The sequence below is a fragment of the Cetorhinus maximus genome, unplaced genomic scaffold (assembly GCF_964194155.1).
Source record: "Cetorhinus maximus unplaced genomic scaffold, sCetMax3.hap1.1 HAP1_SCAFFOLD_781, whole genome shotgun sequence".
Lineage (NCBI taxonomy): Eukaryota > Metazoa > Chordata > Chondrichthyes > Lamniformes > Cetorhinidae > Cetorhinus > Cetorhinus maximus.
Genome location: NW_027596723.1, coordinates 88,941 through 104,009, shown reverse-complemented (window position 1 = coordinate 104,009; position 15,069 = coordinate 88,941). Strand labels below are relative to the sequence as shown.

The 15,069-nt window shown below is 50.5% G+C and overlaps 1 protein-coding gene across 1 annotated transcript; it reads left to right on the top strand.

Moving 5' to 3' along the window:
• The first annotated feature begins 303 nt into the window (after window positions 1-303).
• On the top strand, window positions 304-9,589 carry LOC144674742 (maternal B9.10 protein-like). The gene is made up of 5 exons (XM_078535961.1): window positions 304-321; window positions 4,414-4,601; window positions 6,967-7,104; window positions 7,761-7,968; window positions 9,386-9,589. The coding sequence occupies exons 1-5, from the start codon at window positions 304-306 to the stop codon at window positions 9,587-9,589; spliced, it is 756 nt and encodes a 251-aa protein (XP_078392087.1).
• Window positions 9,590-15,069: the final 5,480 nt, after the last annotated feature.

Below are 15,069 nucleotides of genomic sequence, written 5' to 3'. Positions count from 1 at the left end.
GAGGGGGTGCTGCACTGCCTGAGGTGCCGTCTTTCAGATGAGACATTAAAGCTGGGCCCCGTCTGCCGTCTCAGGTGGGTGTAAAAGATCCCATGGGCACTATGTTTAAGAAGAGTGGGTGGTGGGGGGGGTTCTCCCCATGTCCTGGAACCAAAACCACTAAAAAGAAACTGATGACCTGGGTTATCCTCAGATTGATGAAGGATCTTGCTGTGTGCAAATTGGCTACCGGCTTCCCTGCATTACAACAGTGAGCAGAGTTCAGAAATTAAAGCACTTCATTGTTTGGGGCCATAAAGCGCGATGGGACGCCCTGAGGCGGTGAGCGGCGCTAGATAAATGCATGTCCCCCTTTCACTTATTCTTGCTGCTTAACAGTGGCGAAGGCGCCTTTAAGAAGTGGGCGGGGCGCGGCTGACGTCAGCCCCTGCCTTCTATGGTCATTGATGTGTGTCGGAAGGGACGTCCTCTCGTTGGCTGGGGACACAGTTTGAATCATCTTCTTGATGTAAATTTCTGGCAATGAGTGAGAGCAGTTTGATAAAATCTCTCACACATTTTGCAGCCACAAGTCTGGACGTGAATCGAGGAGGCGAAAGCATCTCTGGTGAGTAGAGATTTAAATATATATAATATATATATGTAGACATATATTAGTGAACAAAACAACAGGAAACAAGTTTAGAAAAGTTTTTCAGAAGTTGGCCTTAAACTTTTTCCTGCCAGAGAAGTGTTGGTTTGCAATTGGCTATCAAATGGTAAGTAACCTGGTTACTTACATCTGTAAGTCTCTTTTTTTTTAAACCATGTTGCAGGAGAAAATATCTTTTTTCAGAGTTAGTTGGTGAGCTTTTTAAAGTTGTGCCTGTTGATGCAAGGTGCCACAATCACTTTTTCTTCCGAACTGAACTTTGAGCTGCACACGAAACAAAAACAGAAAATAGCTGGGAAAACCCATCAAGTCTGAGCACATCTCTGGCGAGAGAGAGAGAGAGAGATCAAGAGTTAACGTTTCGAGCCAGCGGGTCAGTTTAATGTGCTGTGTCCCAACGCTGAATACAAACTCTCTGTCTCTGCCGCCACGGGTTGATTTTAGGGACCATCGAACAATCGGCGCTGTCTCCAGGAGAGGAGGTTGGGGGACATAAGCAGAATTGATGGCCGCGTTAGAGGAATGATATACTTTCTCAGTGGGGGAGTGGGTTTCGTTAAGGCACAGTTCATGGTTCAGCACCTCCCCACTTTTTTTTTTAGAAAAGGTGATGTTTTTGAGATGGTCCCTTAGGTGAACACGTGGATTTGGTTTCCAGTTTTGAAGTTTATAACTGTGCTGCTTGTAGTTTGTAAGAATGATTGATTGATTCATTCGGGATCACTCAGGGTGGATGGGTTGCTGCCAGCTCTGGTGGGTGGGGGTCGGGGGATGGGGGCGCGGGTCTGAAGAGTTCGAAATGAAAGTTAGATATTGGTGTGTGTTTGGGGAATCCCAATTTTTGAGTCCAGGAGAGTGTGTGTGTGAGAGAGAGAGAGAGAGCGTGTGTGTGTGTGAGAGAGATGTGTATGAGAGAGTATGTGTGTGTGAGAGAGAGAGAGAGAGCGTGTGTGTGTGTGATAGAGTATGTGTGTGTGAGAGAGAGAGAGCGTGTGTGTGTGTGAGAGAGAGAATGTGTGTGAGAGAGAGAGAGAGCGTGTGTGTGAGAGAGATGTGTGTGAGAGAGTGTGTGTGAGAGAGAGAGAGCGTGTGTGTGTGAGAGAGAGTATGTGTGTGTGAGAGAGAGAGAGCGTGTGTGTGTGTGAGAGAATGTGTGTGAGAGAGAGAGAGAGCGTGTGTGTGTGTGAGATAGTATGTGTGTGTGAGAGAGAGAGAGCGTGTGTGTGTGTGAGAGAGAGAATGTGTGTGAGAGAGAGAGAGAGCGTGTGTGTGAGAGAGATGTGTGTGAGAGAGTGTGTGTGAGAGAGAGAGAGCGTGTGTGTGTGAGAGAGAGAGTGTGTGTGAGAGAGAGATGTGTGTGAGAGAGAGAGTGTGTATGTGTGTGAGAGAGTATGTGTGTGTGTGAGAGAGAGATGTGTGTGTGTGAGAGAGAGAGCGTGTGTGTGTGTGAGAGAGATGTGTGTGAGAGAGGGAGCGTGTGTGTGTGAGAGTGTATGTGTGTGAGAGAGAGCGTGTGTGTGTGAGAGAGAGATGTGTGTGAGAGAGGGAGCGTGTGTGTGTGAGAGTGTATGTGTGTGAGAGAGAGCGTGTGTGTGTGAGAGAGAGAGTGTGTGTGAGGGAGAGAGCGTGTGTACGTGTGAGAGAGAGTATGTGTGTGTGTGAGAGAGAGCGTGTGTGTGTGTGAGAGAGAGAGTGTGTACGTGTGAGAGAGTGTGTATGTGTGTGAGAGAGAGTGTGTGGGAGAGGCTATGTGTGTGTGTGAGAGAGTGTGTATGTGTGTGAGAGAGATGTGTGTGAGAGAGAGAGCGTGTGTGTGAGAGAGTGAGAGTGTGTGTATGTGTGTGTGAGAGAGTATGTGTGTGTGTGTGAGAGAGAGAGTATGTGTGTGTGTGTGAGAAAGAGAGTGTGTTTATTAAATTCCTTCTATTTGATGCTGTAGTTTTTGGAGTTATTTTCTCCCAGGGAGGAACAGGAGAGATTTGGTTTTCTGTTGCTCGGCCCCTCAGGAAGTGTTAGCTCCGCCCTGCAATTGGAAAAACAAAAATGCCCCCGTGTGACCTGAAGACTGAGGGTAGTTGCGGTTTCTGTGGGGCCTGTAATGGACACTGGGGGAGGATGTTTGATATGGACACCTTCCTGGACAGTGGCACCAGAGTTACTCAGGGAAAGTAGCGCTTTTCCCCACCTCAGGACGTCCCAAAGCCTTTCACAGCTAACGAAGGACCTTTTTTTTGTGTGTGAGCTCACTGTTGTAATGTAGGAAACGCAGACAATTTACGCACAGCAAGATCCCACAAACAGCAATGTGATAATGACTCAGATCATCTGGGTTTTTTTTTTAGTGATGTTGTTTAAGGGATAAATATTGGCCCCAGGACCACGGGGAGAACTCCCCCCACCCCCCCCCCCCCCCCCCACCCCCTGCTCTTCTTCCAAATAGTGGCGGTGGGATCTCCCCGCGACGCCTCCCTTGGCCGAATGTCAGTCTGGATTGTGAGCTCCTGGTCTTTGTACTGGGAGGCTGGTGCCCACAACCCTGTGAGTCAGAAGTAAGTGTGCGACGGACTGAGACACTGACTCACTTTGCTGGGCCGACAGGGCTTCCATGGAGCTTGTGTCTCTGAATCCACCGCAGTTAGAAACAAAACAACATGTTTACAAAAATCAGCTGTTTCACCTGAGGACAGTTTTAAAAATCTGAAGGATGGCAGACTTCAGTGCAATTTGGATGTGAGATTGACTCTCACTTTTACTGTTTTACGCTCGGACATTGAATGCAAAGTGTTCTGTCCGAGAGAGGGATGTCCTTCTCCTGCTGTGTGACTATGAACAACATCTGGAGTAAGGACTGGCTCCTTGTCCCTGTCTCCACGTCCTCCCATTTACCTTTATAACGTTTTCCGTTTTAATGTTGTGGGGCTAATATTCACCCACCCCCCTCCCACCCCAATGAATATCGCTGTCAAATAAAAATCGGATCTGGGTCACTATCGCATTGTCCTTTGTGGGATCTTGCTGTGCGCAAATTGGCTTTTGCTTTCCCCCCATTACGATGGTGACCCCCACTTCATAAATGGAAGGGAGTCACTTGGCTGTGAGGCTCTTTGGGATATCTTGCAGCGGTTAAAGGCGTTACAGAAATGTGAGTTCTTCACCGGATATACAGCAGGCCATTCGGCCCATCTGCTCCGTGCCGGTGTTTCTGCTCCACACGAACCTCCTCCCACCCATCCCCCTCTCTCCATCTCACCCCATCACCCTATCCTTCCATTCCTTTCTCCCTCATGTGTTTATCCAGCTTCCCCCTAAAACACATCGATACTATTCACTTCCACCACTCCCTGTGGGAGCGAGTTCCACATTCTCCCCACTCTCTGGGTAAAGAGGTTTCTCCTGAATTCCCCATTGGGTTTATTAGTGATGATCTTATATCGATGGTCCCTAGTTCTGGTCTCCCCCACACACAAGAGGAAACAGTCTGTCTGTATCCAGGTGCGTGTTCCAGAAGTGTCTTGTCAGCAATGACTACCACAGTCAAATAGCTCGCCAGCCATCACTATTGTGGCAGGGCAGGTAAAACAGTTGCTGGTGGTGGGGGTGGGATGTTGTTGACACAAAGGGGTCATTCCAGCAGCCAGACCATGATCTCTATATTCCATCACCCTTCTCCCCACCCCCCTCCCTCACCCAACCCCAACATCCCCGACTGTAACACACTCTGAACAGGTTAATCTCTAAACACCCCCACCTTCCCCCCGCAGATACACCAGGAGACGATGAAGGAGGAGATCGGAGCCGGAGTGTCCTTCCTGGTCAGCATGGTCAGGAATCGCAGCAGGCTACATCAGGAAAAGATCGAGGAGTTTGGGGAGAAGCTCACTGCGATACTGTACCAAAAATACCAGAATCACTGGTACCCAGCCAATCCCAGCAAAGGACAAGCATACAGGTAAGCAAACAGCAGAGCCGCCCAGTACAATGGCTAGAATATTACAGCACAGAAACGGGCCATTCAGCCCATCTGCTCCATGCCAGTGTTTCTGCTCCACACGAGCCTCCTCCCACCCCCTGTTCATCTCACCCCATCACCATATCCTTCTATTCCTTTCCCGCCGCCCCCCCATGTTTTTATCGAGCTTCCCCCTGAAAGAGCATAAAATATTGGACAGCACACCAGGGAGGACCCTCCTCACTATTTCTTGCATTGCGCTGAGGGACATTGTCCATCCACTTGCGAGAGCAGATGGAACGAGTCCTGGGTTTGAGTCTCCACCCCAGAGACTTCAGCCCCATAATCCAGGCCGACACTCCACAGTGCCAGTGCCGAGGGGGCGCCGCGCTGTCAGAGGGTCGGTGCCAAAGGAGATGCTGGCCTTCAGGTGAAACTTTAAACCAAAGTTCCCGTCTGCCTCCTTGGTGGGTTTAAACGATCCCACGGCCACTATTTGGAAGAGGAGCAGGGGGAAGGTCCTGGGGCCAATATTTACCCCTCAACCAACATCACTAAAAAAACAGATGATCTGGGTCATTATCACCTTAATGTTTGTGGGAGCTTGCTGTGCACAAATTGGCCGCCACGTCTCCGACATTACACAGTGAACATACTTTTGAATAAGTATTTCATTGGCTGTGAAAGGTTTTGGGACATCCTGGGGTGGTGAAGGCGCCAGAGAAATGCAAGTCTTTGTTTTGAAAAAAAACAAAAAACTGCAGATGCTGGAAATCCAAAACAAAAACAAAAATACCTGGAAAAACTCAGCAGGTCTGGCAGCATCTGCGGAGAGGAAAACAGTTAACGTTTCGAGTCCGTATGATTCTTCAACAGAACTAAGGAAAAATAGAAAAGAGGTGAAATATAAGGAGGTTTAAGAGGGGGTGGGACAGGTACAGCTGGATAGAGGGCCAGTGATAAAGTGGAGATAGCCAAAAGATGTCATAGACTAAAGGGCAAAGAGGTGGTGACGGTGGTGATATTATCTAAGGGATGTGCTAATGGGGACATTAAGGGTAGAAAGCAGGACGAGCAAGGTACCAGGTAGCCCTAGTGGGGGTGGGGTGGGGGGAAGGGATCGAAATAGGCTAGAAGGTAAGAGATAAAACAATTGATGGAAATACATTTAAAAATAATGGAAATAGGTGGGAAAAGAAAAATCTATATAAATTATTGGAGAAAAGGGGGATCGGAAATGCGGTGGGGATGGGGGAGAGAGTTCATTGATTGTCTTTGTTTTGAAAGTTGCTCGAAGTTGTCCCTGCAATACCGGCCTTTTCCCACCTGGTGGCGCCGCTGCTCAGTTTTAAATTTGGATGAGCAGCTGAACCGCTTAAAGCCCCTTTAAAGCTGAGACAATGAAATTTTAGGGGCATCTTAAAGGAAGGGAGATGGAGGTGGAGAGGTCTCGGGAGGGAATTCCAGAGTTTAGGGCCCCAGGCAGCTGAAGGCACGGCCACCAATGGTGGAGCGATGGAAATCAGGGGATTCTCAAGGGGCTGCAATTGGAGGAACGCAGAGATTTTGGAGGGTTGTCGGGCTGGAGGAGGTTGCAGAGATAGGGAGGGTTTTAGGGGCTGGAGGTGGTTACAGAGGTAGGGAGGGTTGTAGAGGCTGGAGGAGGTTACAGAGATAGGGAGGGTTGTAGAGGCTGGAGGAGGTTACAGAGGTAGGGAGGGTTGTAGAGGCTGGAGGAGGTTACAGAGATAGGGAGGGTTATAGAAGCTGGCGGAGGTTACAGAGATAAGGAGCGTTTTAGGGGCTGGAGGAGGTTACAGAGATAGGGAGGGTTGTAGGGGCTGGAGGAGTTTACAGAGATAGGGAGGGTTGTAGGGGCTGGAGGAGGTTACAGAGATAGGGAGGTTTGTAGGGGCTGGAGGAGGTTACAGAGATGGGGAGGGTTGTAGGGACTGGAGGAGGTTACAGAGATAGGGAGGGTTGTAGGGACTGGAGGAGGTTACAGAGATGGGGAGGGTTGTAGGGACTGGAGGAGGTTACAGAGATAGGGAGGGTTGTAGGTGCTGGAGGAGGTTACAGAGATGGGGAGGGTTGTAGGGACTGGAGGAGGTTACAGAGATAGGGAGGGTTGTAGGGACTGGAGGAGGTTACAGAGATAGGGAGGGTTGTGGGGACAGTTTTGGAAACAAGGATGAAATTTTTAAAATGGAGGCGTTGTTGGACTGGGAGCTAATGTATGTCAGTGAGTGACGGGGTGAAGGCTGAACAGGACTTGGTACAACTTGGGAAAAGGGCCAGTAGGGTTCTGGATGGTCTAATGTCTGTCCTCTTGGATCCTTCAGTATATTTTTTCTCTCCCTGGTAGATGCATTCGGATAAACAGGAAACATAAAGCAGACCCATCCTTGTTGCTCGCTTGTCAAGACTGTGATCTGGAATATAACCAGTTGAGACTGCCCAAAGAGATTACGTTGTGGTTTGATCCCCAGGAGGTGTGCTGCAGGTAAGTCTTCACCTGGATGGTTTAGCAACACAGTCACCGCAGAGACAAACACAAGGAGCTCATCTGGAGAATTGTGTCCGATTCCGACTGCCTCACACTTTAGGAGGGAAGGCGAGGCCTTCGGGAGGGTGAGGGGGAGATTTACTCGAATGGCGCCAGGGAAGAGGGACTTCAGTTCATGTGGAGAGACTGGGGAAGCTGGGATTGTTCTCCTTAGAGCAGAGAAGGTTAAGGGGGAGATTGAATCGAGGCGTTCAAAATAATGAGGGGGTTTGGATAGAGTCAATAAGGAGAAAGTGTTTCCAGTGGCAGGAGGGTCGGTAACCAGAGGGACACAGATTGAAAGGAATCGGAACCAGAGGGGGAGATGAGAATTTTTTTGACACAGCGAGTTGTTGTGATCTGGAAGGCGCTGCCTGAAAGGGGGGTGGAAGCAGATTCAACAGGAACTTCCAAAGGGGGAATTGTGTCTGTCTGTCTCTCTCTCTCACTGCTGTGCTCTCTGTCTCTCCTTCACTGTACGGTAAACCTTCCCTCGGCTGTGTTCTGCCAGTTTGTGTGGGTGTTTGTTGTTTATACCAGGTTGTTAGTGGCTGTGTCTCGCGTGTTGCTGCCTGACCCGATTCCCACTAAATCTTCATTTGAAATTCCTGCAGGTGTAGTGATGGGAGTCTGCCTTTCACTGTCGCTCAGTTTGGACAAGACTACAGGAGGGCGGCATCGTTAGACTCTGAGCAAGGCAGCGCGTCCTCGGAGTGCAGCACACCTGACTGCCACTCGGAGACTTCGTCAGATGAAGGGGAACATGCCAAAGGTCAAACAGTGAAGGAAACTGCAGCAAAAACAGCTGAAGCTACTGGCAAGGTAAAGAGAACATTGAGCACCCAGTGCTGGGAGGGGTCGGAGTGAATGGTTCCAATACTCTCCGGGCCGATCTCCCACCTTCTACCCCTGGAAACTCATCAAAAACTCAACTGACCCCAGACCCTAACTCACATTGAGTCCCGTTCACCCATCACTATCCTGTCGCTCACTGACCTACACTGGCTCCTGGTCCAGCAACACCTCCGTTTTTAAAAAAAAATCTCATTCTTATTTCAAATCCTTCCTCACCCCTCCCTATTTCTATAAACCCCTGGAACCCTCCCTATCTCCGTAACCTCCTCCAGCCCCTACAACCCTATCTCTGTAACCTCCACCAGCCCCTACAACCCTATCTCTGTAACCTCCTCCAGCCCCTACAACCCTCCCTATCACCATAACCTCCTCCAGCCCCAACCCTCCCTATCTCCATAATCTCCTCCAGCCCCTACAACCCTATCTCTGTAACCTCCAGCCCCTACAACCCTCCCTATCACCATAACCTCCTCCAGCCCCAACCCGCCCTATCTCCGTAATCTCCTCCAGCCCCTACAACCCTATCTCTTTTACCTTTTCCAGCCCCTACAACCCTCCCTATCTCTGTAACCTACTCCAGCCCCTACAACCCTATCTCTGTAACCTCCTCCAGCCCCTACAACCCGCCCTATCTCCGTAATCGCCTCCAGCCCCTACAACCCTATCTCTTTTACCTTTTCCAATCCCTACAACCCTCCCTATCTCTGTAACCTCCTCCAGCCCCTACAACCCTATCTCTGTAACCTCCTCCAGCCCCTACAACCCGCCCTATCTCCGTAATCTCCTCCAGCCCCTACAACCCTATCTCTTTTACCTTTTCCAGCCCCTACAACCCTCCCTATCTCTGTAACCTCCTCCAGCCCCTACAACCCTATCTCTGTAACCTCCTCCAGCCCCTACAACCCTCCCTATCTCCGTAATCTCCTCCAGCCCCTACAACCCTCCCTATCTCTGTAACCTCTTCCAGCCCCTACAACCCTCTGAGATCTCTGCGCTCCTCCAATTCTGGCCTCTTGACCATCCCCCGCTTCCCATCGCTCTGCCATTGGCGGCCATGTCTTCAGCTGCCTGGGGGCCCTAAACTCTGGAATTCCCTCCCTAAACTCACTCACTCCCTCCCGAACACAGTCTGTCTCTCTTTCTATCTGTGGGAACTGGCTGTGCAATTGTTGGCTGCCCACATTTCCTCTATTTACAACAGTGACCACACTTCAAATAAATTACTTCATTGGCTGTGAAACACTTTGGGACGTCCTGAGGTGGGGAAAGGCGCTAGAGAAATGCAAGTCCTTGCATGTGGCCTGTGGAGACGGGGCTGGGGATTAAATGGAGCTTGTGTGTTTGATTTGTCATGTTTAATTGATTCAATAATTTTATCCCTTAGGTTTCTGGAAGTTTCTCCCAGTGCACTGCTGCGTGGCTTCTGTACCCTCACAAGCCGGTGCAGTATGCCACATTCTACCAACCCGTCCCCCTCATCAGCTATTACTTGATACCCGGACTGGACAAGGCCCTGCAACCTCCCCCAGGCTTCCTCCTGCCTCAGGTGCAGGCCCACTGCTCGAAGATCGGCAAAAGGCACAAGTGATGAAGGTCCTGGCTAGCAGAGGGATCGGATACCTCGCTCACACTGAGCTGTGCCAACCCTGTGCTTAACTGCTCCATTCTAACACCCATGGGCATGTTTGCAAGTGGCTGAGCTGTGTGTGTGTGAGCGCGGTGTGTGTGTGAGCGCGGAGTGTGTGTGTCTGTGAGCGTGGTGTGTGTGTGAGCGCGGTGTGTGTGTGTGTGTGTGTGACTGTGAGCGAGGTGTGTGTGTGAGCGCGGTGTGTGTGTGTGTGTGTGTGTGTGTGTGTGAGCGCAGTGTGTGTGTGAGCGAGGTGTGTGAGTGTGAATGAGTCAGAAAGAAATGTTGCTGTATATAACATTCACTACTCACGTGTGTGTGTAAGGCCCACACTGCCTATGTGTGTTTGTGGGTTTACACTGCTGCTCCTGTGGGTCTGTGTATACTTTATATATAATTGAAGCCGTCTCTGTATTATAAATCTGTACGAAAAACTCAGGTATCTTTGAAAATATGAGGTGTGTCCACATTGCCTGACAGGTGATTGTTATTTATCATGTTTACAGGGGGAGTGTGTGAAATACCCCAGAGTCTCTGTTAATATGTATTTGTTAAATTATCATCTATCTGGCTTGTGGAATATTTAATGTTTTTGCACTTTTATTTTATTTGCTGCTGCTGATCACTCTCCATTCGCTCCTGTTGAAATCTCAGAGCCTCTCTTGGGTAAGAAACTTAGCTGTGATGCTTATCATAGCCAAATAGCCCATCAACATCCACTGAGTGAGGCTCCAGGAGGTGCCTGGCGAATGGATTGCTGAAGACATTAGGACAAACTCTAGCACTCAAAAGAGTGTGTTTTCTGTGCAATATACATTGAGCAATTTAAATTTTTTAAATCCAAAAATTGTTTAAAAGGGATTTGGGGAATTGTTTCCTGAGGTTGAGGTGTTGAGGAACAACTCTGGATCCCTGGGATTTTTTAGCTCTTCTTCCTTAATGTGGGAATAGTTATTCCCATGTTCCTGTATCTTTCTCCCAGGTTAGGGGAAGGGTCCCTATCTCTGAATGGCCTCCTGAATGAGCTTGCTGTGTTGATTCATACCAAAGGCCGCAGTATGTTAACACAGTGAACCCCTGGTCTGCTCTCCTGCTGCCATTGCCCATTCCCACACTCAAACAGTGACTTGTGTTTCCACCCCAGTAACCCAGGGACACAAGCTCCCCAGTGGGGCGAGTGGAAGCCCCTTGCCCAGACCCTCACCCAGTTCATGTCTCTCCAAGTCTTTACAGATATTGGAGAAAAATCACAGCGGACCAACACAGTGTTACTGCTCCCCAACTGGTGAATGTGAGAAACTTTTATAAAACTCAGTATTTATTGACCGTCAGTTAAGCGCGAGTTAAATGGCTTATTCTGAATGTCTCATTAAATTTCTTTTTTCTTTTGTGTAAAATAAATTAAACCACTTTGTTCAAACAACATTCCCAGGGTGGTGTGAGTTTCTGTAAAGATTGGAATACTGATTTCCTCCTTTTGGACAACTTCATGTGTTCATCAGCTGAGGCACTTTGGGACTTTCATGGAACAATACTGGTCACTCGTTAGGGTGGGGGAGGGGAGGGGGATTTTTTAATTCATTCATGTGGGCGTCATTGGCCGGGCCAGCATTTATTGCCCATCCCTAATTGCCCCTTTAGAAGGTGGTGGTGAGCTGCCTCCTTGAACTGCTGCAGTCCATGTGGTGTAGGTACACCCACAGTGCTGTCAGGGAGGGAGCTCCAGGATTTTGACCCAGCGACAGTGAAGGAACGGCCGATGGATTTGCAAGTCAGGACGGTGAGTGGCTTAGAGGGGAACTTCCAGGTGGTGGTCTTCCCAACTATCTGCTGCCCTTGTCCTTCTAGATGGTAGTGGTGGTGGGTTTGGAAGGTGCTGTCTAAGGAGCCTTGGTGAGTTTCTCCAGTACATCTTGTAGATGGTACACACACTGCTGCTACAGTGCGTCGGTGGTGGAGAAAGTGAACATTTGTGGATGGGGTGCCAATCAAGCAGGGCTGCTTTGTCCTGGATGGTGTTGAGCTTCTTGAGTGTTGTGGGAGCTGCACTCATCCAGGGCAAGTGGGGAATATTCCATCAGAGACTCCTGACTTGTGCCTTGTAGATGGTGGACAGGCTTTGAGGAGTCAGGAGGTGAGTTACTCACCGCAGGATTCCCAGCCCCTGGCCTGCTCTTGTAGCCACAGTGTTTATATGCTATTCCAGTTCAGTTTCTGGGTGGAGAGAAGGCACCAATTTCTCCCCAATTCCAGGGTTGGAGGACTTGTGGAAGAATTGACCCGAGCCACCAAAGCAGAACAGCAAACTGGAGAAACAGCAGACTTAACATGGACTTCAACAACTTCCAGTCATGAAAGTGCTTTTATTGTTTTAGCTCATTTTTATTCATTGATTTATCCCCTTTTTTACCCCACTTGCTATCCTTCTTGCTTCCAATGTCCCCTCTCCCCACCCCAAAGGACCATCTGTCACTTCTTCCATGTTGTTCTTTCACCGACTGCAAACCCTCGTTCTGCTATTAACACATTCTCCTGTGCGAGGGTCAGTACTGAGTGGGCTCCACGCTGTCGGAGGGTCAGTACTGAGGGGGCTCCGCACTGTCGGAGGGTCAGTACTGAGGGGGCTCCGCGCTGTCGCAGGGTCAGTACTGAGGGGCTCCGCGCTGTCGGAGGGTCAGTACTGAGGGGGCATTTCAAAATGCATGTTTTGTGATCGCCAATCATATTCCACTTTTCCAAAAAGGTCATGAGGTGTTTCAATGGAATCAATATTACAGACATCTCGAATATGGTCATTACCGAGAGTCTCCACTCCCTCTCTTCCCCCACTACTACTCTTCCCCCACTCCCTCTCTTCCCCCACTCCCTCTCTTCCCCCCATTCCCCCTCTTCCCCCACTCCCCTCTTCCCCCACACCCTCTCTTCCCTCACTCCCTCTCTTCCTCCCCCACTCCCTCTCTACCCCCACTTCCTCTCTTCACCCCCACTCTCTCTCTTCACCCCCACTCCCTTTCTTCCCCCAACTCCCACTCGTCCCCCAACTCCCTCTCTACCCCCCACTCCCCCTCTTCCCCCCCACTCCCCCTCTTCCCCCCCACTCCCGCTCTTCCTCCCAACTCCCTCTCTTCCCCACACTCCCTCTCTTCACCCCCACTCCCTTTCTTCCCCCAACTCCCTCTCTTCCCCCAACTCCCTCTCTTCCCCCAACTCCCTCTCTTCCCCCCCACTCCCTCTCTTCCCCCCCCACTCCCCCTCTTCCCCCCACTCCCTCTCTTCCCCCCCACTCCCGCTCTTCCCCCCCACTCCCTCTCTTCCCCCCACTCCCTCTCTTCACCCCCACTCCCTTTCTTCCCCCAACTCCTTCTCTTCCCCCCCACTCCCTCTCTTCCCCCACTCCCTCTCTTCCCCCCCACTCCCGATCTTCCCCCCCACTCCCGCTCTTCCCCGTCACTCCCTCTCTTCCCCCACTCCCCCTCTTCCTCCACTCCCTCTCTTCCCCCAACTCCCTCTCTTCCCCCCCACTCCCTCTCTTCACCCCCACTCCCTCTCTCCACCCCACTCCCTCTCTTCCCCCAACTCCCTCTCTTCCCCCAACTCCCTCCCTTCCCCCACTCCCTCTCTTCCCCCCCACTCCCTCTCTTCCCCCCCACTCCCTCTCTTCCCCCAACTCCCTCCCTTCCCCCACTCCCTCTCTTCCCCCCACTCTCTCTCGTCCCCCCACTCCCTCTCTTCCCCCCAACTCCCTCTCTTCCCCCAACTCCCTCCCTTCCCCCAACTCCCTCTCTTCTCCCCCACTCCCTCTCTTCCCCTCCCCACTCCCTCTTTCCCCCCCCATTCCCTCTCTCCCCCCCCCTACTCCCTCTCTCCCCTCCACCCACTCCTTCTCTTCTCCCCCGCCATCTGCCCTTGCTTCCTCTCCCCACCCCATGACCCTGGCTCCTCTCCAACCAGCCCCCTACCTCCCGGTCCCTCTCCAAACCCGCTGTCCCCCATCAACACTGAGGGGGTGCCGCGCTGTCGGAGGGTCGGTGCCAAAGGAGATGTTGGCCTTCAGGTGAAATTTTAAACCAAGGTCCCCATCTGCCTCCTTGGTGCGTGTAAAAGATCCCACAGCCACTATTTGGAAGAAGAGCAGGGGGAAGGTCTCCCCGGTGTCCTGGGGCCAATATTTACCCCTCAACCAACATCACTAAAAAAACATGATCTGGGTCATTATCACATTGATGTTTGTGGGAGCTTGCTGTCCGAAAATTGGCCACCACGTTTCCTACATTACTACAGCGAACATACTTTTGGAAAAGTATTTAATTGGCTGTGAAAAGCTTTAGCCATCCTGGGAAGGTGAAGGCGCCAGAGAAATGCAAGTCTCTGTTTTGAAAGTTGCTGAAGTTGTCTCTGCAATACAGCCCTTTGCCCACCTGGTGGCGCCGCTGCTCAGTTTTAAATTTGGATGAGCAGCGCCATCTAATGGCTGAACTCCTTTAATACAGGAACAACAACAAAAAACAACTTGCATTTATATAGCGCCATTAATACTGCAAAAAAGTTCCCCTATGCACATCAGGGTTTTGTAAATGAGTCAAAAGTTTTTCCAGAGCCACCTAAGCAGATACTAGGGACTAAAAGCTTAGACAATGAAGTTTTTAAGGGGCATCTTAAAGGAAGGGAGATAGAGGATTAGGAAGGGAATTCCAGAGTTTAGGGCTCCAGGCAGCTGAAGCCACGGCCGCCAATGTTGGAGCGATGGAAATCGGGGGATGCTCAAGGGGCTGAAAGGAGCGCAGAGATTTTGGAGGGTTGTTGTGGCTGGAAGAGGTTACAGAGATAGGGAGGGTTACAGAAGCTGAAGGAAGTTACAGAGATAGAGAGGGTTATAAGGGTTGGAAGAGTTTACAGAGATAGGGAGGTTTGTATGGGCTGGAGGAGGTTAAAGGGATAGGGACGGTTGTAGGGATGGAGGAGGTTACAGAGATAGGGACGGTTGTAGGGGCTGGAGGAGGTTACAAAGATAGGGAGTGTTGCAGGGGCTGGAGGAGGTTATAGAGATAGGAAGGGTTATAAGGGTTGGAAGAGTTTACAGAGAATGGGAGGGTTATAGGGGGTTGGAAGAGGTTAAAGAGATAGGGAGGTTTGTATGGGCTGGAGGAGGTTAAAGGGATAGGGACAGTTGTAGGGGCTGGAGGAGGTTACAAGGATAGGGAGGGTTATACGGGGTTGGAAGAGGTCACAGAGTTTCTCCAGTGCATCTTGTAGATGGTACATAGTGCTGCAAATGTGTGTCGGTAGTGGAGAGAGTGAATATTTGTAAAAGGGGTGCCATCAAGCGGGCTGCTTTGTCCTGGACGGTGTCCAGCTTCTTGAGTGTTGTGGGAGCTACACTCATCCAGGGCAAGTGGAGAGTTTCCATCAGAGACTCCTGACTTGTGCCTTGTAGATGGTGG